The following is a 23789-nucleotide window of genomic DNA, read 5'->3' as shown; positions in this document are numbered from 1 at the left end:
CAGCGGATGGAAAATATTTAGAAAAAAGGAACAATAAAAATAACAACACAACAGTAAAAAATAATACAAATTAAAGAACAATATACCATAAACAACTTTCTACGCAGCTTTTCCACTGTATTAGGTATTTGGTTTTTTTGTTTTGTTTTGTTTTTTCGAGACAGAGTCTCGCTCTGTTGCCCAGGCTGGATGGAATGCAGTGGCGTGATCTTGGCTCACTGCAGCCTCCACCTCCGAGGTTCAAGCGATTCTCTTGCCTCAGCCTCCCGTAGTAGCTGGGATTACAGGTGCCCACTGCCATGCCCAGCTAATTTTTGTATTTTTACTAGAGATGGGGTTTCACTATGTTGGTCAGGCTGGTCTCAAACTCCTGACCTCAAATGATCTACCTGCCTCAGCCTCCCAAAGTGCTGGGATTACAGGTGTGAGCCACCATGCTTGGCCCTGTATTAGGTATTTGTAAGTAACCTAGAAGTGAATTACCGGAGGATGAGTGTAGGTTATATTCAAGTACTACACCATTTTATATACGGGACTTGAGCATGCATGGATTTGGGTACCCTTTGGTGGGAGGGGCATGTCCTGGAACCAATCCCCCTCGGACACCAAGGGCAACTGTATATATCCAGGTGCTTGGCTGAGAGAGCCATGGTGCCACCTACTTTCTCCGGCCTCTGGCCTCAAGGTTGTGCCCCGAGCCAGCCTGTGCCAGTGCCAAGATAAAATAGGCAGGCTGGTGCGCCCTGCAGTTCCCTGACAACACTGTCAGGTTGGACCACAACGCCCACTAATGCTACCCTGGTAGTAGAGAGGAGGCCTGAGATGGGGGTATAGACACACCCACTAGTGCCCAGACCCTCCAAGTATCCACACTCAGCTGCACCTGGCTGGAAGCACGAGGAGCTGCCCACCTCTGACACCTGACACCCTCACAAGAAGCCCCAGAACAAGGTGGGACAAGAGCAGGTGTCAAGAGGGCTGAGACCCAGACAGCTGGGGAAGTCACTCAGGTCCTCCTCCAGTCCCTGGCTGGGGTCAGGGTGTCATACTTCTCCTGCTCCCAAGGCCTGCTCTGTGCCCAGATCCCCAGTGCATGGCCACTTGCCCCGTATGAGTGGAGAAGCCGCTCCAGTCCAACTGTCAGGCCATGCTGGCAACAGAAACCTTGCCCAGGGTCAGGGGCTGGGGGAGATTTTTCCTTATATCCAGGAGTCTGTTTAGCTGGCCATAAACTGGGCCTGGGCTCCAGCCAGGAAAGCACTAACCCATAGCCCCTGGAAAGCCACAGGCTGGCCAGAAGCTCTGCTGTCTGCACAGAGAGGCTGCCCCATGGGCAAATGGAATAAAGATCTCTCCCCTGAAGATGCTGGAAAGTGAAGCAGCATCTGGATCTGCCAGCTCAAAGGAGAGGATCTGATAAGCAGAAAAGAGGCAAAGGGAGGGGCAGGTAGAATAGAGGAAAAGGGAGAAGCAGCCCCATGAACAAATGGAATAAAGCCCCTTTCCTGAGACTCATAAAACAGGAAGGCCCCTGGACTCCAGGGGTGTAGACTTGCCTGGGGTTAGGTCCCACTGCAGGAGGCCCCGGCAGAACAGGTGTGGTCCCTGCTCCCACCTGGGCTGGAATCACAGGCACTCCCATGAACATTTTCACAGGGCCAGAACCTGGGCCATCTGAGAGCTCTGCACAACCCAGAGTGTGGGACAGCACCTGCTGCCTTGATAGCAACTGCTGACAAGAAAAATAATTTGTCTGGGCACAGGGGTGCACGCCTGTAGTCCCAGCTACTTGGGAGGCTAAGCCCGGAGGATCACTTGAGCCCAGGGGTTCCAGGCTGTAGTGAGCTATGATCACACCACTGCTCCAGCCTGGGCGACAGAGACTCTATCTCAAAAAAATAAATAATTTTTTAAAAAAAGATAATTTGGCCCACAGTCCTGACACATGTCTCAGCAGTGACTGTCCCGATGCACCAGGACCAAGCTGTCTGGGGTGGGGAGGGGTGGAGGCTGGGCAGTGGACACAGGGAATGGGGCTTCTGCAAACATGTCCTGCTCCTCAAGCCCCGCCTACGGCAGCAATGTAGGATGAGGACAAAGGAAGAAGATTATGGGAGGAAAGACGGAGCCCTGGGTTGGAGTCAGCCCTGCTCCACCACCAGCTTCTTGTGGGGCCTTGACCACTATGTGCCAGAACCATGCCTGGTCCTTCACATGCATTCTCTCACCAAATCTGTGAGCTAGGAGGTGTCCCCTAATAATCCAAGAGGCCAGGTAACTTGCCCAAGGTGGCACAGCTAGTATGAGGTGCATACATCCTGCCTGAAGGAGCTGAGGACCGGGAGCCATGAGAACCTTTCCAGCTCTAAGGGGCCCTGATTCTGCAAGCCCTGCCAGGGCCGGGACGCCAGGCATCACCCTGTCAACCTGCCCCTCCCGTCACTCCTCTAGCCAGCACAACAGCCTCTGCTGGTACTGCCTCCAAAACATACAACAAATCACCTTTTCGGCCCAGCCCCACCGCCTCCACCTTGGTCCAAGCCATCTTACCCCACTCCCAGGATGGCCCCCACAGCCTCCCAGCTGGGCCCCCAGGTACACCCTCAACTCCCCAATATCCATTCCTCAACTCAGCAGCCAGGGTCAAATATAAACTGGGTCATATCACTTTCCACATAAGACTCTCCAAAGGCTCCTACCACCTCTAAAAAAAACTCCAAGCTCCTAACCCATGGCCTACAAGGACCTCTGTGACCTACCTGGCCAGCCCTTTCGACTTCACCTTCCGCTCCTCTCCACCTCACCCAGCCTCAGCCACGTGGCCTCCATGCTGTTTTGCTCACATGCCAAGCTCATTTCTGCTCAGCTTCCCTCTGCTGGGACATCACTCAGCTGGCTCCTTTCACCATTTCAGCACGGTCTTCCCATCTCCTCCCCAGGCACTCTCATGTCAGCCTGGTTCATTTTCTTAGTCACCACTTTACTTGTTCAGTGCCCATCATTCTGTTTCAGCAGAATGAAAGCTCCATGGGGGTTATCTGCCCTGCTCACTGCTGCACCCTCAGTTAACAGCCCAAGGCACCCACAGTGGGTGCTCCGTATACACGTGGCTGATACACAAATCCACAGGCCTACCTGGTTCCGGAAGATCAAGGCCACCACGCCACCAATGAGCTCCATGATGAGGCAGATCCCAAGGATGTACATGAACTGGAAAACAGAATTCAGAGACTCACCTGGAGCGGGGCAGAGGGCGCACTATCTTCAGGGCACTGGAAAATGACAAATCGAATGGCCTTTGCAGCAGTGCACTAGAAACCGGAACTGCTGCCCATCATGGGAGAATGGTTTATGAAGACCGTACAAGCACACAGAGAAGCATCCCTGGGGAGCTCCTATTGGCTCCCGGGCCTCCGCCCCTTCCTCCTATGAGAACGTGGACGTGGAAAGGCATACGCCAGGAAAACCCATCTCTGGAGCCAAAGGGCAGGAAGAGTGACTCAGCTGTCCCAGCCAGATCCTTACCTCCATTTGTCCCAGGGGTCTATGTGGAAGAGCACGCCCTTCCCCCACCACCATGAGGGGAGCTGGGCCTCACTGCCACTGAGCCAGAGGGGCCGGGCCTGGCTTAATGGGCAGGCTGGGACAGTATTTCCAGCTCCCCAGAGAGACCCCTCAGATATGACTTCCCAGATCCCCCAGAGTGGGTGAGGGGGATGCCTGAAGCTTAGAGGATATGCACCCCACCTCTGCCCTTTGTTAGAGAGCAGCCATTGTCCAAACTGATTTCAGCAACTTCCAGCTTCAAGCAGCATGGAAACCTGCCTAGTAGGGGATTCCCATGTGAGGGGAGACAATGAGGTCAAGAGACACACAAGCGCAGAGTAATGGATCTGCCTCCTCACTACCCCCAGCTCTGGGGAGTCATCCCTCACTCTACAATAATGGGATGCAGGTAGGGTTGACTCCCCATGCCCCATCCCAGAATGGGCACATGGCCCAAGCCAGGCCCACCAGAGTATTGGGACTTTGGCCAGAGCTGGTAGGAAGGATTTCCTGGGATCTAGAACCATAAGAACTCTGCTGGCCCAAGGCAGGCCATGACTACTGCAAAGGGAGCAGCCCCCGCTGGGAGGGGCTGGGGAGACTGCTCAACCCTGCCCAGAGGTGCCATCTAAACCTCTGGACCCAATGTGGGTTTGCTGGTTGTATGAGCTAACGACTCACCACCACCTCCTTTTTTTGTCTTTGCTTGCTCTCATTTGAGTGTGGTTTTTCCTACTTGCAACTGAGGGTCCCGATGAACACAGAGTTTAAGTAAGAACAGTATTCAAATCAGCTTTTACATGCAGAAAGTGAGGTGGCCTGGGCACTCTTACGCCAATGTGGTCAGATGGGCTGATCTAAGGAACTCTCTAGAGGAGCTGGTTTAAGGCAGGGACAAAAGAAACTGAGCTGCCCAAGGGCACACGGGCAGGCACCCCAGCTCTCCTAGGGAGTCCCAGCTGAGGGGTGGTGCTGTCCACTCACTGCTTGGAGAAGGAACAGGTTGTCACGGAGGGATGCCAGCACACCAATGAAGGAGACCATGAACATGACGACGCCCAGGAGGATGAGGATGATGGCCGGAGCCAGGAAGGCACTTTCGAGGGTTTTATATTTCTGCCGCTCGACCTCTGCATAGATCCCCACGGACAGGACCAGGGCCCCAATCAGCTGTAGCAAGAAAACAGAGGGTGAGAGAGAAATTGAGGTCACTTGATTCTCCTGCAAAGAGTCATCTGGGGCTGTGGTACCTGCTGTGGGGGAGGCTTGTCCCAGGTTATAGCACAGAAAGGGCCCTATAAGGGGCTGAACTGTGTTTCCCCAAAATTCCTCTATTGAAATCCTAATCCCCAGTACCTCAAAATGTGACTATATTTGGAGACAGGGCTCTTAAAGAACGAATTGAAGTCAAAATGAGGTCACTAAGGTGGCCCTAATCCAATATGACTGGTGTCCTTATAAGAGGAAGAGATTCCCCCTCCCCGGCCCTTGGCGACAGGACCGCACAGGAGGGGACGGGGAAATAATAAAAAATAAATAAATAAATAAAAAAGAGGAAGAGATTAAAACAGACATGCACAGAGGGAAGACCGTGTGAACACACAGGGGAAGGCAGTGTCTACAAGCCAGAGAGGCCTCGGAAGAAATCAACCCTGCCACCTTGATCTTAGACTTCTAACCTCCAAAACCATAAGAAAATAAATGTCTGTTGTTTAAGTCATTCAGTCCGGTACTTGATGTTACAGCAACCCAAGCAGACTAATACAGACCCAGTGTGGAGATGCCACTTTAGAGGACAGTAAACATTGCTTCTCAGCATTTTGGCTAACATCAAGTATAAAGGAGAGTATAGATGGGTTAGGAGAAATGCTACTGGCTGGAGGGTCAGAGAACATGGGTTTGAGCCCCAGCTCTGCTACTGGCGAACCCTTGGCCTTGGACAGGCATTTGACCATGTGAGTCTGTGTTCTCATCTGAAAGACAATTCATCTGAAAGACAATGAATGTCATGAAGACATTCATTTCTGCACTGCTCAGCTTTCACGAGAGAATGAACGTGGAGACACTACAAACCCGGAAGTATAAGGCTGTGTAATGCATATGAAATAGGCAGGTCATCCAAAGGAAATTCTGGAAGTGCTCAAGGGGATGGACATTTCACACAGTACCATAATACGGAATTTACTTTCAGGATGACCTTTGAGAAGGCCAAAGGTTGGAGCACGAGGAATTTTGAGGGAATTTGCCAGTAGAATCCCTCATTCTCAACTTTTCTTTTCTTTTCTTTTTTTTTTCAAGATGGGGTTTCACCATGATGGCCAGGCTGGTCTTGAACTACTGACCTCAGGCGATCCACCCACCTCAGCCTTCCAAAGTGCTAGGATTACAGGGGTGAGCCACCGTGCCCGGCCATTCTCAACTTTTCTAACAGTGGAAATACTGTTTTAGAACACCCTGTAACTTTCCACCAGGAAAACCCAGGCTCCTTGCTGCTTGTCAACTGCCCACCCCAGGGTGTGCAGGTGTGCCACCCCAGGGCCTTTGCACAGGCAATTTTGACTGCCCCAGACCCCCGCATGGCTCACTCTCCCACCTCCTTCTCTTCTTTGCTCAGTTGCCACCTGCTCAGGGGGGCCCTTCAGGGCCAATTTATTTACAGGTAGAAAGTCCCTCCCTGTGAAACTCCTGATATCCTTCCTCTTTTTTATTTTCTCCTTTGCACTACCAGTATTTAACATACTACACTATTTCTGTTGTTTTTTCATTTGTCTTTCTCACTAAAACATAAGCTCCAGGAGGGATTTTTCGATTGCTTCAGGCATCCCCAGCACCCAGACATCCTGACACTGAGGAAGAATTCTCAGCATTTATGATCAATGTCTGCTGAATGAACAAGACCTGGGCTTTCCAACAGACCCTTTGAGTTCAAGTCAGTTACTGTCTACCCAGGCCCCTGCCTGTCCAAGGATTCTGACTTTCTGGGCCACATGTTCTGGGGGGCAGGGACAAATCATCAGATAACTGGACTTCTCCACTAAGCTGAAGGCAGCATGGGAGAGTAAGTAGAAGACATGGTGCTGTCAGCTAGGGTCCAAGGAGAGGAAGAGACGATGCAGACAGATGTTGGCGGGAGGTGGCATGAGCATAGCCATCCCAGTGTCACCACACAGAACACCAAGGAGGCCGCCCCTCCAGCCAATCACAGGGCTGCCTGAGCCTTAAACTGACTTCATGGGTCTCCTTACCTATCATCATGTCCTCAAGTAGATGCCCGTGACCGCCTTCTAAAGAGGGCTAAGTCCTGAGTAAAGGGAAGTGACTGCCTCCTCCTAAGCTTTGATGCGTGACAGGGATGCCAAAAGTCAAACAAGCAGACTGAGCTTATGCAGAAACACTGGATAACAGAGGATTACCAGGAAATCATCTCATTTGGATCCAGTACTCTGCTATGTTTCAAGGCTAACTGCCATTCTCCTCGGTTTGAAAAATTAATCCGGGATTACTGAGACCCTTCCCCTGAGTCTAGAAGGATGCCTTTCCAACACACGGGCCAGGAGGGGCTCAAGACACTGAGAAGCTCAGCCACCAGCCACTTACTAACAAGTTAGCTTTATAAGGCAGGACACATACACACACACACGCACGCGCGCGCACGCGCACACACACACACACTTACTCCCTACAGGAAAATGGAGACAATGAAAAATACCTACTTTTGGTAGAGAATGGCAAACCAGAGACTAACTGGTCAGTCATGCTGCAAAATCCAAAACATGGAGAAATCACTGTTTGAGGATGGCCTAAGTGCCCCAGGTCCTCGGAGAGCAATGGTGAGCAGCCTTTAAAAAGCCAAGTCCGGCCAGGCACGGTGGCTCACACCTGTAATCCCAGCACCTTGGGGGGCTGAGGCGGGTGGATCACCTGAGGTCAGGAGTTCGAGACCAGCCTGAACAACATGGTGAAACCCTGTCTCTACTAAAAATACCAAAAATTAGCCAGGCATAGTGGTGGGTGCCCGTAATCCCAGCTACTCGGGCGGCTGAGACAGAAGAATCGCCTGAACATGGGAGACAGAGGTTGCAGTGAGCCGAGATCACGCCATTGCACTCCAGCCTGGGCAACAAGAGCAAAACTCCATCTCAAAAAAAAAAAAAAAAAAAAAAAGCCAAGTCCAAGCTGGGCAAGGTGGCTGATGGCTATAATCCCAGCACTTTGGGAGGCTAAGGTGGGCAGATCACTTCAGGCCAAGAGTTCGAGACCAGCCTGGCCAACATGGCGAAACCTCACCTCTACTAAAAATTAGCCAGGCATGGTGGCACATGCCTGTAATCTCAGCTACTTGGGAGGCTGAGGCAGGAGAATCTCTTGAACCCGGGAGGCAGAGGTTGCAGTGAGCCGAGATCGTGGCACTGCACTCCAGCCTAGGAGACAGAGCAAGACTCTGTCTCAAAAAAGAAGAAGAAAAGAAAAGGAAAAAAAAGCCAAGTCCCCCTCCTCAGTAACTCCACCCATGAGGAATCACCCACTAAACTCTAAGCCTGGACAAACAAAGGAGAACTGAGGCTCATCTACCTCAAAGCAGAGAATCATGGTTAAATAAGAACCCCACAGAGCATGGAAGTTGTCAGAGCCCAGGCATGGAGTGAATAAAATATTCAAGGACTCAGGTACTCCAGGGTGGCAGAGGTAGGGTTTTTTCTTCCATCTTGATGAAAAGCGTAATTCTCACCCTGTCGCAGAACCAACACAACTATTATATCTTAACATTTTCAGAACTGGACCGATATACTTTTATAATTTTACATTCCCTGTTGTAAAAAAAAATCCTTCTTCTTCTCTGGCAGGATGAGGACAACTGACATCCTTCCTCCTTCCCCTGTCCCAGCCTGTTCCCATTCCTCCTTCCACAGCCTGGGACTGTGCTTCTGAGTTAAGGTACTCTGCTTTGGAAACCATCCCCCAAACACCAGAGCTGCCACTGACCCCAGTGCTGAGCAGAACTGACCCCAGCCCTCTCCGTAAAGCCAGTCAGTGGCTTGTTTTACTTTTACAAGCTCCCCAGAGTCCCGGGACCCACTCCAGAACAGCCTTGCTGGCAGAAAACAAAACTTCCCCTGCTCTGATCTCACTCTGCCATTATAAAGCATTGCCATTTCCTTGCTGGTTACCCTTGAGACATTTCCAGACCACAAACGCCATGGGAAAAGCTCCCAAAAGCAAATGTAAACCCAGGACTCCCTCAAGCCATCCTAGGCCCTATTTCTCCTGGTCCAGCAGAAGAAGCTGCCACCGCAACCCTCCCAGCAGCCTGGCAGGCAACTCCCAGGCAGCTCCCCATACAGCACAGACCTCTCCAGCATCCCCATTCAAATGCTCCCAAGAGCAGTGGGCATGGGGAGAGGCCGGCATAAACCTTCCCAAGGACTTCAAAATTTCCAAATGATATTTACATCTCCGATGACATCAGTTTATCCATCTGAGGATAAAATTATCTGTCAATGCCAGCATGCAATCCCATCCGCTCCACTCTGCTAATTATAGCCTTCCACAGGCAGCCGGCCACTCAGCTCTAGTGCAGGAAGCAAATGGCCCATCTGTCAAGCAGGACAGCCTCAGCTAAACAGGGTTGGGTTGGGTGGGGGGCACATGCCATGCCCATTTGGGGCCAAAGAGGGAAAGTGCGTCCTGCTGGCAGCCCACAGGCCAAGCCCAAAAGCCCAGGCTTTGTGAACCACGTGGCGTCTTCAACAGGCTGCAGAGGAGCCCTGTGGCCCAGGATAAACCAGGCCTGAAGGTTCCCTCTTAGCCCTGCATCCTGGAACCCTGCTTCCTCTTGTGCAGGGAGGGGCCCTGCTCCAGGCTGCTGCTGGGAAGCGGGAGGCTCTGTGAGGCATTCCAGCACCTGTGTCTCCTGAAGGAAGCATCTGGTCACCCATCCTGGCTGCCTCACCCCAGCTGGGGCAAGTCTGTGCTTAATGCTTGATGAGGACTTGCAAGGCCCATTTTCACCCCTAAAAGGCAAATACTAGGCTCTACTGTGTTCCAGGCCCCATATTACACTCTGTAAGCTCACAAGGGACCAGAAGACTATTGAGAAGGGAGAGTAAGAGAGGCTGGAACTGATGGTCCCATGGATGGAATTTAGGGAGCTTTCAAACTGGAGACAGAGAAAAATCCACATCTTTACTTTTGTTTACCTCTAACTGAAATATCCCTTCCATATGGGATGTGGGCAACAAACTGAAGAACTACTAACAGCGCCTGCAACTTTTCACCAGTACAAATCACATTACAATTATTTTGAATATCTTAAAACGTCATTTACATTCCTCATTACTTCAAAATTACAATAGTATTCCCCACTGCTAGATCTTGTGATTGAATGTACTGATAAAGCAGCACATTACTACATCAAATATTTGGTTGTATAAAATTGCATCCTACTATAATTGGTTTCTTTGTAACCGTGTGTATTTCATTTTATGCATTTAAATATCTTGTTCTGAGAAGGGACCCACAGGCTTCCCCAGAGAACCAAAGGGTCCCTGGCACAAAGAAATTAAGAACCCCTGGGCTACGGGAAGCAAATATTATTCCCGCCACAGAGAGGTGAAGAGGGCTCTAGGAATTTGAACAAAAGTGACAGGGAGGAGGGAGAGAGCAGAACATCAGGATGAGCCCCGTCAGAGCCTGCAGTTCCTGGAAGACCCTGAGAACCACTTCATTTCACAACAGTCTCATGGAGCTCTCAAGGTCCAGGGCTTCGTATTGGGCCAAAACAAAGCGTTTTTCAGAGATTCTAGCTTGAAACGGGGTGGGGAAGAGCTAAACTCCAAGGCTTGAGAGAGGTTTTCAATAAAGTGGGACTAGCAGGGCCCCCTCCTCCTGCCCAGAAAAACCCTGCACCTCCCGTTTGGAGGCCTTCTGCCCCAGGCCCATCCAGCCTGGCCCCGGGCCATGCCCACCTTGCAGACAGCCACCTGCTCTGGATGCTGCTGCCCCAGCTTCTCCTGTGCAGAGCAGGGTGCTGGTGGGAGCAGCAGAGGCAGCAGAGGAGGCAGGAGTTCTGGGCCTCCATGGGTGAGCTCAGTACCCTTGGCCATGTCACTTCCCACTTATGGGCCTCATTTTTCACCTGTAAAACAGTAAAGCCTGTTGGCTCTTTCAGGGATTATGCTGTGACACTATACTGTTAGGGGTCATACCTGCATCATCTCATCCCCCTTAATCAACACATCCCCTCACACACCAAGAAACGACTAACCTCGTTTCATAGACCAGGCTCAAAGAGGCTAAGCAGTACAGAACCCATTAAAGAGTCAAGATTCATAACAAAAACTCCTTTGGCTGGCCAGTCACTAAGGCTACCAGATGGGCCTTTTGTGAAGAACTGTGGGGAAGAGGGTATGAAACAGCTTTGCAAAATACAAAGTCGACACTAGCAGAGCGGCACTGCTGAGAGAACTTCCTAGATGATGCCAATACCTAGTGCGGTAGCCACAGGCCATGTGTGGCTAGCAAGCTCGTGAAATGGGGCCCTGGTGCCTGGGGAACTGAACTTTCTGTGTTATTTTACTTTAAGTTAAATTCGACCACAGGTAGCTGGTGGCCACATTTTGGACAGCACAGGTCTAGAGTGTCTCTCACTGGTGCTGCCCCTCACCACTCCTACAAGGTTCCTTTCTGAAGGTAGAGCCCATCCTTTTGGAAAAGGCACATGCTCCAACCCTCCTGCCACGAGCTAGGGAAGGCTCAATAAGTGTTCACCAACTTACTCAGGAGAAAACAGTCTTCTCTCCCACATCCCCAAGGTAGCTAGGTTCCTGCCATCCCACTCCCCTTTCTCATAAGGAAAGAAAAACAGATCAGGGATAGGAGGTCCTGGCAATGCCCCCAACCCAACTGCTATAGGGCCCATTACACTGAACCTCCATCCCACTGACCTGGCCCTACCTGTGCTTGAGGAACGGGGCTCCCCTACAACCCCAAATCAAAGCCAGCTCTTGAGAAAGCAGCAGAGGCTGCCTCCCACCGCCAGCAAAGGAGCATTCACTGGTCTTTGTCACTAGTACTTTGCTGTCAACTCTGCCTTGACTCTGGACAGGACTTCTTCCTTTATAAAAACTGGACATCAGCCGGGCACATTGGCTCACACCTGTAATCCCAGTACTTTGGGAGGCTGAGGTGGGCAGATCACAAGGTCAGGAGAGGTCTGGCCAACATGGTGAAACCCCATCACTACTAAAATACAAAAAATTAGCCAGGTGTGGTGGTGCGAGCCTGTAGTCCCAGCTACTCAAGAGGCTGAGGTAGGGGAATCGCTTGAACCCGGGAGGTAGAGATTGCAGTGAGCCGAGATTGCACCACTGCACTCCAGCCTGGTGACAGAGCAAGGCTCAGTCTCAAAAAAAAAACAAAACCTGGACATCAAGTACAGAGAACCTGGTAATTGTAATCCTTGGTCCCTGAAATTTCTGGCACAGCCTGCTTTTGTTACTTTTTCTTTTCTTTTTTTTTTTTTTGAGACCCTTTGAGACAGGGTCTTACTCTGTCATCCAGGCTGGAGTGCAGTGACATAGCTCCCTGCAGCCTCGATCTCCTGGGCTCAAGTGATCCTCCCATCTCAGCCTCAAGTATTGGGATTACAGGTGTTCAACCACAGATGAATGTGCCTGACTGTTACCGTTAACAATGTCAGAGTGCCATTGATCAACCAGTCCTTCTGTCCCCACTGATCTGCTATGACCCCACTGTCATACCCTAAGTTTCTACATACGCCTGGGGCTGCTTCTGGCTATCTCTTCCATTGGTCATTCTGTCTGTCCCTAAACAAACCTCCTTATTGTAATGACTTCAATTTAACAACACATCATGCCATCTGGTAGGCCAAGACTCTCCTTCCTGTCTTCTTCAGAAGTGTCCTAGATATTCTTAGATCCCGATTCTTCCATATACATTTCAGAATTCTCTTCTCAAGTCTCAGGAAAAAAAAATCAACTGGGCTTTGATTGGAACCACAATGAATCTATAGATCCTTTTGGGGAGAAATGGCATTTCTACTCTAGCAGATCTTCCTGCTCCTAAATGGAACAAATAATAAATATTTATTGTTTGTAAATTATCCCTTTATTAATATTATTTTATTATATTTTTTAATTTTTATTCTTCCAGTAATGGCTATAAGCAATCCTTTATTAATATTATTAAATAAATAATCCCTTCCTAATTTATGACTTCTTTAAAGAATTATGACTTCTTTTTTTTTTTTTTTAAGACGGAGTTTCGCTCTTGTTACCCAGGCTGGAGTGCAATGGCACCATCTCGGCTCACTGCAACCTCCGCCTCCTGGGTTCAAGCAATTTTCCTGCCTCAGCCTCCTGAGTAGCTGGGACTATGGCGCAGGCCACCATGCCCAGCTAATTTTTGTATTTTTAGTAGAGACAGGGTTTCACCATGTTGACCAGGATGGTCTCGATCTCTTGACCTCGTGATCCACCCGCCTCGGCCTCCCAAAGTGCTGGGATTATAGGCATGAGCCACCGCGCCCAGCCGAATTATGACTTCTTTAACAACAGATCTCATTGTCTCCCTCAAGCTTTCCATGTTGTCTGAGTAGAGCTGGAGAAAGACATCTAAAAGCCTTGGGTTTGTCAGTCCAAGGGTGACAAACATGGCCTTTGGAAAATAAACCTCTCTAGGAAGCAAAGTGGGCACAGCAGACTGTTTTGCTACCCCTTCTGTTGGCAATAGTTACAGAAACTTGATTTAAAAGACTCCCACAGGCACACAGCACATTCCAGGCTGTGAAGGAGCTAAGCTGGGAGTTTTGCAAACCCCAGTTATTCAATCCAGCCAGGGCAGAGAGTGGAATTTCTAATCAACAACAACCACAGATGAATGAAGCACAGGGTGGGGGTGGCAGGTGGCATGACCAGAGCTGTTCTGGGAAAGAGTTTGGGGACAGGCAGGTAGGAATGGTAGAACAAACAACTGACCAAGGCATTCTGAGACAAGATGCAGAGCAATTATTTCCTCCTGGGGAAACCAGAGAAGGACTTTGAAGGATGCACAGAGTTTGACTTTATGCAACTGGACCCTCCCTGAGCACAGGGACTGGCCTAATATATCTGCTGGAAGAATGAATCTGAGAAATGCTTTATGGCTTCAGATGCCTGTAAGCCCAAAGAAGGAACTCTGTGATGATCCCAGTCTGGAACAGAGCCTTCCAAGGCTTAAGGATAAGAATTACTCATGGTTAATCAGAGAACCACAGAAACAGCCATGGGAGGGAGAGTCAAGAGCGACTTCATCCCCACCCAACGCCCTCCTCGCCTTGCTTTTCTTTCTCCCTCGCTCTCCAGACCTCTATCTCTCTCCCCACCTTCCATGTGTCTGAACCAAGGAGTCAAGAGCCTGCCTCTCAGGGCTGTGTCCCCAGTGTTCATGGGCAATGGTGTCTGTTGATTCTGTTCCCAGATCTCAGCCCTGGTGGACCTCCAGCCAGCCCCCAGACCCAGCTGGCTCAGTAGCCAGAGGTCAATCAGAGCAGAAGACTGCTCCCAGATACACCCTGGACATCTGGCCCTGTCGGTGAGACAGGAAGCCCCCAACTCAGGCCACTGCAGGCAGCATCCTCCGTCTGGGGTTGGAGCTCCAGCTGAGGGAGTAGGAATGGGAATGGAGACTGGGATTCTGGGTATAGGCTTAGGGAGCCCTGGGATGAAGAGCTGGGTAGGGTGGGGGTGGGGCTTGCTTCCTGCCAGGGCAACCACACTGGGGTATATTCCTATGTCAAAGTGCTGCTGGGCATCCCTCCTCCTCCTTCTTCTGGTCAGGACTGTGTCCCTCTGCAGCCTACAGCACCCAATCAGCTAAGCCTCCACCACTCGTAACTGGAGGCTGCCGCCGGCAGGAGTGAGTAAAATGACCAGGTCTTCCTTCTCTTAGACCCTTTGAAAGGAGACAGGGGCTCACAGAGGTGACAGGAGGCCTTTGTCCTATACAACAGCCTCCAGTCCAAGGTCCTTGCACCCTTTCAGAGCCCACCCTGTCTGGAAACTGGTCCATGCATCCCCTATTCCTCCACTGCCTTGGGGTCTTTCCCAGAGACTGCCTGAGAGTTATCCTCGAGGGGCCAAAGTGAGGGCAAGAGGAGTTCCAGGGATGGGGTCCGGGATGCCCTGTGGTCTCACTCTCCTGACCCCTCTGGGCCGCTGAGGGGAGAAGCCACCATGAGGGAGAGCCATCTGAAAAGGAGCAGGCAGTGGGGACGGCAGGCAGGGGAGGAGGGCGGACAGAGACGAAGGAAACTCTAACAGCAGGAGCCAAGGATGTGAGGCTCAGCCAGGACTGCTGGCTCCAGGGGACACCTGGCTGAGTCAGGCGTGTATAAACTATCTCTGCGCAACTTGGGCAATGTTAAGGCTTATTATTGAGTATTTCATGTTTCTTGTTTTTAATGCTAGATGTAGTTTTCTATGTAAAAAAGAGAAAAGCGTCAAATCACTTTTTATATATGTGGCCCTTGGTTTATTCTTTCTCCCTTTGCACAGAATCTCACATCTGAACTGCACCCTTTGCCCCTGATGGAAGGCAGAGGAGGCAATCAGATCTCAAGTGTCAGGAATGCACAGGGCCTTAAGGAGGATGAAGTGCCCCAGTCCAAGGGCTCCTGTCTCCAAAGAGGACAAAGGGGAAAGGGAAGGAGCACTGGGCGGCCACATGGGCATCCTAGGCTCCAATCTCAGCTCTGCCACCAACTCTGTGACCTTGGACAGTCCCTTACCCTTTCTGAGCCTCAGTTTCCCAGTTGGCATGACAACCCCGAGGGTGCCTCCACTGCTCTGAGAGTGCATGGAAACTCGCCTCGAATCCTGGCACATAAGCAGACTGCGGGCGGCCCGTCTCCTCCTCTTACCCCATCTCCTCTCGCCCCACACACTTCTCTGACTCCACCCCTACAGGCTGCCCCTTGCTCTCCCACCAGGCCCGAAGATGTCACACTTCGGTAAGGGTAAAACCCCAAAGCAGACCGCAATGCCCTCCCTCCCCAGCCTTGATGAAGGCACACACCTCCAGCACCACCTCCCACAGCAGCCTTCGAAAGGAGATGGTTTTCTGGAAATAATAAAGCCAAAAGGGGCTTATACCCATCCTCCAAGTTCAGCTCTAAGCCCTCCCCCCATCGCTTGCGCCCAGGAGATCGAGGCTGTAGCGAGCCATGATCATGCCACTGCACTCCAGCCTGGGTGACAGAGCAAGATTCTGTCTAAAAACAACAACACGCCCTCCTCCCCTGGGAAGCCTTCCTGGATCACCACAGCTATAGGATATCTCTCTGCTTCTGAATAAAGCCAACAATGGGAAGCCCTTGCTGGTAGTGATATTTATACTATTAACTATGCCCTTTGGACAGAGAATTCCAGGTATCTTTTATGGACAGCATGCAGGGCATGGTGATAAGATCCAGCAACACACATACAACTTCGACCTCAGCAACTTCACAGTGTGCAGGTGCTACGCAAATGCGTTAGGATATCCCAGAAGTTCACGGAAGTTTGGTGGCTTAGCTACCAGACCACACTCTCCTCACGGAAGCCAGACAGAAAGTGGTTAGGGCCCAAGCCAGTTCACAGTGGCCAAAACAACCACAATGTCCTGAAGCCAGACGCCACGCAGAAGCTCCTGGCACCCCACAGGCACTCGGTAAATGTCACTTCTTCCCCAGTAACCATGTGGCGCTGTTGTAATGCTGACACTTCAAAACCCAAGTCAGAAGCCAGAAACTGTTTCCCCTTCAGAGGCTCTTTGGTCGAGGGTTAATTCCCAGGGAGGCGGGAGTCCCTATTCTGAATTCCAAGGTAACACTCACTGATTCTACATACATTAAGCACCTATTATGTACATTGGGAATAAGCAGAGAAGAGGAGTTCCTGTCCTCAAGGAGCTCTGTCTGGTGAGAGACATGCCAGCACATCAACACATGTGGCAGTAAGCAAAACCCTGGGGTAAACATGATCAAGTGTGCAAAGGGGCCAGAGAGAAGGAGACACTAAATCAGAAAGGCAAGATCAGGGAAGGCTTCCTGGAGGAGGCCATGTTTGAACTGAGTCCATTTAATGAACAAGCAAGAATTCCTAAGGTGAACAAGAGCAATAAGGAGTTCCAGATGCCCATGAAGGTACCACAGGAACAGGAGGTCAGCAGAGCTGGAATCAAGGATAGGCAGAGGATGAGGCCAGGGAGGTTCACAGAAGCCAGAGAGCCAAGGCCAGGTCTAATGGGTTAAGCCAAGAAGTCCATTTATTCACATAGCATCTATTGACTGAGTGGTTGTTCTCTATCAGGCATTGTTTAAAGCCACTGGGTCTCCAAGTTGTTGGCCTCAGAACTCCTTTTCATTCTTAAAAATGTTTGAAGATTCTAGAGCTTTCGTTTATGATGATATCCGTCAATTATTTACCATAAATTAAAACTGAGACTTATTTTAAATATTTATTGGCTCATTTAGAAATAACAAGAGACAGCTGGGAGCAGTGGCTCATGCCTGTAATCCCAACACTTTGGGAGGTGGAAGTTTCACTTGAGTCCAGAAGTTCGAGACCAGCCTGGACAACATAGGGAGAACCCATCTCTACAAAAAAGAAGAAGAATTAGCCAGGTGTGGTGGCATGACTCTGCGATCCCAGCTACTTGGGAGGCGGAGGTGGGAGGATGATCTGAGCTCAGGTCAAGGCTGCAGTGAGCCGTGACTACAACACTGCACTCCAGCCTGGGTAGAGTGAGACCCTGTCGAAAGAAAAGAAAGAAAAAGAAAAGAAAAGTGAGAGACAGAGAGAAAGAAAGAAAAGAAAGGAAGAAAGATTTATATATTAAATAGCATGTTTTTTAATTTAAAAATTCTCCCAAAAAACGCACAAAAACTGAATGAGCAGAGTGGTGTGGGATTTGCCTGCTTGTAAATGTTAACATCTAGCTGCTGAGAAGGCAGCTGGATTCTCAGATCTGTTCCTCATTGACTCCACTGCCACATCAAGTGTTCAGGTGCCTCTGGAATACTCCATCACATGCTCCCTAGAGAGTGAGGATGGGAGTCTTAGCATTACTATGAAAGTGCTTCTAAATGCAAGAGCTCCTGAAAGGGGAACCCAGAGGTCCCTAGGCCCACTTTGGGAGCTACTATTTTAAGAACTGGGTATATAATGAGAGCAATGAAAAGAAAACCACAAAATCCCAGCTTTGGGAGAGGCAAATAAGTAAGAAAAATAGATACCGTGTTATGGTTATAAGTGCTACCAAGAAAAATAAAACAGGGAAGAAGGACTAGGAAAGCTGGGGAAAGGGGGTGTCAGTGTGGCCGGGGAAGGTGACATTTGAGCAAAGACTTAGCGTACAGGAGGGACCAAGCCACATGGATACATGAATGAGCATCCAAGCAGGCACCATGGCCTTGGAATGTGCCTGTGTGTTCAAGGAACAGCAAGGGGAACGGGGCTGCTGGAGAGAGAGCATGGAGGAGATGAGGCAGCGGGCTAATCAGGTGGGGACTCTGAGGCCCCTGAGAAGACTGACTTTTCCTGAGTGGGTGGCAAGCACTGAAAGTTTGCAGTGAAGTGCTCTGTTCCAACTGTGATCTTTTTTTTTTATTTTAAATAATTGAGACGGGGTCTTGCTATGTTGACCAGGCTGGTCTCAAACTCCTGGGCTCAAGCAATCCTCCCGCCTTAACCTCCCAAGTAGCACTTGCCACCACCCCTGGCTGTGACCTTTAAATGAGTTGCTCAGACTGCTGTGCAAAGAGACTGGGAGATGGAGGTGGGAGGGGGCCAGTCAGGGAGCTACTGCGGTGACCAATCTGAGGTGACAGTCGCCTGGATCATAGTGGGCACGTGAAGGTGCCCAGAAGCACACAGTGTATTTTGAGGCTGGAATAGGGAAATAACTGAAATAATTTGAGCAGGGGAGAGCGTCTCACAGTCAGATTAACTTTTAAAAGTTCTTTCACCAGGGTATTTCTCATCAGCGTATGTGTTCATCATCATGGGGAAAGGTGCCTTGGCAAAGGAGAGGGCTGATCAAGTTCAGGATGGCCAACCATGGTGTGGCCGGATAGCACGCACCCCCTCATGTGATATTCCGTACCTCCTGCCGGACCCAGAAAGTCTGAAGTCCTGCCTGCCTCACTGCCTCAGCTGATCACCCCCCACCTGCTGCCTGTGTTCGCCATTATCCCTGATCACCCAGCGGAGCTTTCCCCAGAAGTGGGGAGGGAGCTCCCAGGCCCTCTCTGGGCCTACCCCAGCCCCCCAGCACCTCAGTGAGGTCCCAAACCCAAAGCTTATCAAATCCTGTGAAATGCTCCTGCAGGAAATGTGTGGCCTGAACCTAATCATGGGGAAGCTGTGAAGCTGTGAAGCAAATCCAGACATTCTACAGATCAAGTGGCCTGGAAGCTTCAAAGGACTCAAAAGAAGTAAGGATAGTCTAGGCTGGGGGAGATCAAAGAGACAGAGTAGAGCCAAAAGTAATGTCTGAACCTTGGGTGGATCCTGGAGTGGGTAAAATATCAGCCACAAAGGACATTTGGGGAATGAGGTGCTTTCCAACACCATCAACCAGTTCTGATTCTCTTGAGAGACCAGCTGGATGTCCTACAATTTAATTCAGCTCTGACATTGTTAAAATGCTCACTTTGAATGAAGAGACCCTCCAAACAGGCTTTGTGTGAGCAACATGGCTGTTTATTCACCTGGGTGCAGATGGACTGAGGCCGAAAAGGGTGTCAGCGAAGGGCGGTGGGATAGGAGTTGGTTTTATAGGTTGGGGCAAATCTTTTGGGGAGGGGGCAGGGGTGTTATGGAGTAAGATCAGTTACAGTGTTAGGGGTAGGGGCAAGGAGTATACATTACCGTAAGTTCAGTTACAATGGCGGGTGGGGTAAGGCGTAAGAGTAGTTAAGATGGTAGGGTGGGGCGGAGGGATATTCACAGAGCTAGAACAGTTAAGATGGCAGGGTGGGGTGAGGAGTATTCACATATCATAATAACAGTTTAGATGGCAGGGTTGGGTAAAAGACTTAATGTCTGGGGAAAGCTCCGCTGGGCGATCAGGGATAATGGCAACACAGGCAGCAGGTGGGGGGTGATCAGCCGAGGCAGGCAGGACTTCAGACTTTCTGGGGTCCAGGCTTGAACATGGAGGCCTGACAGATACCAGCTACCTGGAGTTAGCATCAGATCCCACAGGTTAACAAGATTAGGCTGGGCCAGTGCTCATGCCTGTAATCCTAGCACTCTGGGAGGCTGAGGTGGGCAGATTGCTTGAGCTCAGGAGTTTGAGACCAACCTAGGCAAAGCGGCAAAACCTCATCTCTACAAAAAGTACAAAAATTAGCTGAACATGGTGGCGTGCACCTGTAGTCCTAGCTATTTATAAAACTATTATTATTAAAAGTAACAGCAAAAACTGTAATTACTTTTGCACCAACCTAATACTTGGGAGGTTAAGGTGGGAGGATTGTTTGACCCTGGGAGGTAGAGGTTGCAATGAGCCAAGATCAAGCCACTGCACTCCAGCCTGAGTGACAGAGCAAGACTGTCTCAAAAAAAAAAGAAAAAAAAAAGCCTACAAGATTGCCTGATCTTCAGATGCCAATCACAAGTCCAGGACTCAAACTGGCTATATCAGGGGTTCCCACAATCCCTTCCCCAAGTTGAGTAATTTGCGAGAATGGCTCACAGAACCCAGGGTTACTTACATTAACCAGTTTATTACAAAGAATACAACTCAGGAACAGCCAGAGGTAGGAGATGTAAGTGCAAAGTGGGGAGGGAGCTCCCAGGCCCTCTCTGGGCCCAACCCAGCCCCCGTGCACCTTGAATTCCCAAACCCAGAAGCTTATCAAATCTCATTGTTCCAGAGTTTTTCTCTTCTACTGGTGGAGGGTTGGGGAAAAAAAGTTTTACATAGAGCTCAATCTCTGGCCCCAGCCTCCATCCCCACCGTTTCTGCCCAGCCCACAGGCGAGCTGAACCGTCCAGCCCTCTAATTGTCCAGCCCTCTAATTACGTGGTGTTTCTGGTGATTCACCCCACCCTAAGGCCATCTGGGGCCTTACCCTAAGTCATCTCATCAGCATAACCTCAGGTGTGACGAAATGGACTCATTATTAATAACAAAAGACATTCCCATCAGGAAATTCCAAGGGTTTTAAGAGCGCTGTGCCAGGAACTGGGGACAAAGACCAAACATACTTCTTGTAACACAGGGATATCATAAGAAACGTGGCTTGCATATAGGACTCAAAAGTTTGACTTGGCCGGGCACGGTGGCTCACGCCTATAATCCCAGAACTTTGGGAGGCCAAGGCGGATGGATCACGAGGTCAAGAGATCGAGACCATACTGGTCAACATGGTGAAAACCCATCTCTACTAAAAATACAAAAAAATTAGCTGGGCGTGGTGGCACACGCCTGTAGTCCCAGCTACTTGGGAGGCTGAGGCAGGAGAATTGCTTGAACCCAGGAGGCGGAGGTTGTGGTGAGCCGAGATTGCGCCATTGCACTCCCGCCTGGGTAATAAATAAGAGCGAAACTCCGTCTCAAAAAAAAGAAAAAAAAAAAAGTTTGACTTAATGGTGATTTTTTTTTTTTTAATCAGATGGACAGCAGTGGTGTGAGGAAGAATGAATGCCCTTTTCGGGAAACTGAATGCTGGAGTATTCAGAGGAGTGGGGTCACAATGACTGTAGCCTCCTTACAGCTGGGTTGGCAAAAAAAAGAAGTGGTGCATTTGGAGGCAGCTGTTAAGATGTTCACAATTGATAACTCAAAGGTGGGCAGATGTTCTTTGAATTCTTCTTTCCATTTTTCTGTGGGTTTAACTTATTCAAAAAAAAAAACACCACAAAGTCCATTTCCCCCATCACAGCTTGATACAGGAACTACTGATAAGGGGATACTCCAGCCACCTGGTAATGCTCCCTGTGTGGTATGAGAGAAGGGGGCTCCTTGGCCCTACCCCAGCCTACCCCAAGCATCAGAACCAAGGAACAAAGAGCCACTGCCCCACACATCAGTGCACTAACTTCCCAAGAGCCATCATTGGGCCATACCAGGGTATGCCGAGTCTCCCCAGGTAGGCTGTGGACAGCCAGCTGGGAGTCTTTCAGTTCTTTAGAGCATCTTCCCCCAGTGCCTGACACAGGGCCTAATGTGTGCAACTGGTGATTAAGGGTGAGCATTCAGGGAGCCTTGGGTCTGACTGCCAGACAAGGATCAGCTCTCCTAATAACAATGTCAGGGAGGTGTGAGGGGAGGCTGGGGTCAAATGGGTGGGGACAGTTTTCCAGGCAAGGCTTTCCTAATCGGCTTTCTAAATTTCCCTAAGCAACAAAAGGAAACAGCTGGCCCCAGTCTTGGATCAGGTACAATATAGGCAAGCAACACACCACCGTCCCCACCAGGACCCCAGAACCTATAACATTCAGGGCCTCAGAGGTCACCCCTCAAGTTTCAGATGCACTGAGACATTTTTTATCAAAAAGAAACCCAATGCAATGTATACTGTGATGCTGGATCCTGATTTTTTTAATGCACTATGAGAGATGTTTTAGGGACAATTAGATACGTTTTTGCATAAACTTAGTATTTTCTTAGGCATAATGGTGTTGTGGTTATATCTATATCCAAAAACATTCTCTTACCTTTTCTAGAGCAAGGAAGTTCTATATTTTCCAAAAACAGGTTTATGTGTCTGTGTGTGTGTGTGTGTTTTGCTTTCTTTTTTCTTTTTTGTATGGACGTCCTTTTTGTTGATGTTTTATTTTTTAGAGAAGACAAGGTCTCACCCTGTTGCCCAGGCTGAAGTACAGTGGTGTGATCATAGCTCACTGCAGCCTCGACCGCTTGGGTTCAAGTGATCCTCCTGCCTCAACCTCCCAAGTAGCTGGGACTACAGGCACCTGCCACCACACCCGGCTAAAGGAAGAGGTTTGTTTACTACAGGTCTGAGTCTTCCTTTGTCTAAAGCTCTAGATTCAGTGCCATCAGGAAAGTCTCAGTGGCCACAGGCAAGGGTCAGCTCACCAGAGGCCTGGGTCTGGTGGCCTCTTCTGGCCTGGAATTAATGCCCAAACAAGATGTTTCACTAACTGCTACCTGGAGCTAAATACATGCTGTAGTGGGAAACAACCTATGGCATCCAAGTGCAACTATTGGGAAACAGGATGCGAAGGGCATTGGAACACGCTCCTCACTGCCTGGGGAAGAGGCCTGGGGAAGGGAGAGGGAGGGTCGCTTGTCACCTTAAATCCTTTCTCCTCTGCTCTAAGAAAATCAGGACAAGAGAAGACACATGCAACAAGCCAACATGACCATGAAACCGTGTGCAGAAAGTGGCAGCCGGGAAAGGAGGCAAAGGTAAGGAATGGGGCTCCCAGAGGGCCAGGGCTGATGCAACCCAGCAAAGAGCCCAGGCCAGCTGGAGGCGCTGGGCCACTTAGGAGCTGCATGATGCTGGACAGACCATCTCCCTCTGAGCACCGACTGCCTCTCTGCTGTGACATGGGAATATAATGGTCACGCAAAGGAGACCCTGAGATGGCAAAACTCCTTCGTAAACTGTGAGACACTGTACCATAATGCGACGCCACTTTCTTCTGTAACAGTCAGCAGGACACAGACTGTGTTAAGTGTCTACACCTGACCAGGAGGTGCCACACTGCCTAAATTCCCAGAAAGGAGCTGGAAGAAACCACTGAGAACTCCCAGTGTCTCCCAAGTTCCAGCCATTCTCTTACCACGTTCTCCACATGGTCCGGTTGGCCAGCTACTTGTACTATTATTAACTCGATGTTTTAATTTAAACCAGCTGGCTTTTCTTACTCTAGTAAATATGGTCCTGACCCAAACTAATCAAGATCTACACAATCACAAGTTTGAGGTACTAATTATTTTTTTAATACACATCACACTTCCCACGTGCATATTCAAATGTTTAAATGTTCCCCCATGGCCCACCTACAATCATCTTGTATACCATCAGGAATCAGCCAGCTGGGTGGGGGGATGCTGATCTGGCCCAACCCCTGACTTTCCAGATGGGAATCTGAGGCCCAGAGAGAGGCTGGCACTCCCACAGGGTCACACCGGAAATTAGCTCTCACTCAGCAGCTGTGACCTGGGACTCCCAGCTCCCAGGCCAGTGCTCTGTCCGCCACAAGCAGCCCTCCCTCAACAGGAAC

General features: G+C 50.0%; 1 protein-coding gene across 2 annotated transcripts in view; it reads right to left on the bottom strand.

Moving 5' to 3' along the window:
* The window catches only part of TSPAN15 (tetraspanin 15), a 64183-nt gene that overhangs the window by 25472 nt on the left and 14922 nt on the right, over positions 1-23789 (bottom strand). For both annotated transcript variants that reach the window (XR_001107340.3, XM_012451440.3), the window contains exons 2-3: positions 4531-4716; positions 3136-3210 (exon numbers count right to left, since the gene is read on the bottom strand). Coding sequence is in view for 1 of the 2 variants with exons in the window: in XM_012451440.3 (XP_012306863.2) it covers positions 3136-3210; positions 4531-4716 (261 nt within the window). In the remaining variant the exon portion in view is untranslated. The remainder of the gene's footprint in view (positions 1-3135; positions 3211-4530; positions 4717-23789) is intronic.

This window comes from Aotus nancymaae, unplaced genomic scaffold (assembly GCF_030222135.1).
Source record: "Aotus nancymaae isolate 86718 unplaced genomic scaffold, 86718_ANA_hifiasm-v0.15.2.pri h1tg000010l, whole genome shotgun sequence".
Classification (NCBI taxonomy): Eukaryota; Metazoa; Chordata; class Mammalia; order Primates; family Aotidae; genus Aotus; species Aotus nancymaae.
This window is presented reverse-complemented; position numbering and strand designations above follow the sequence as displayed.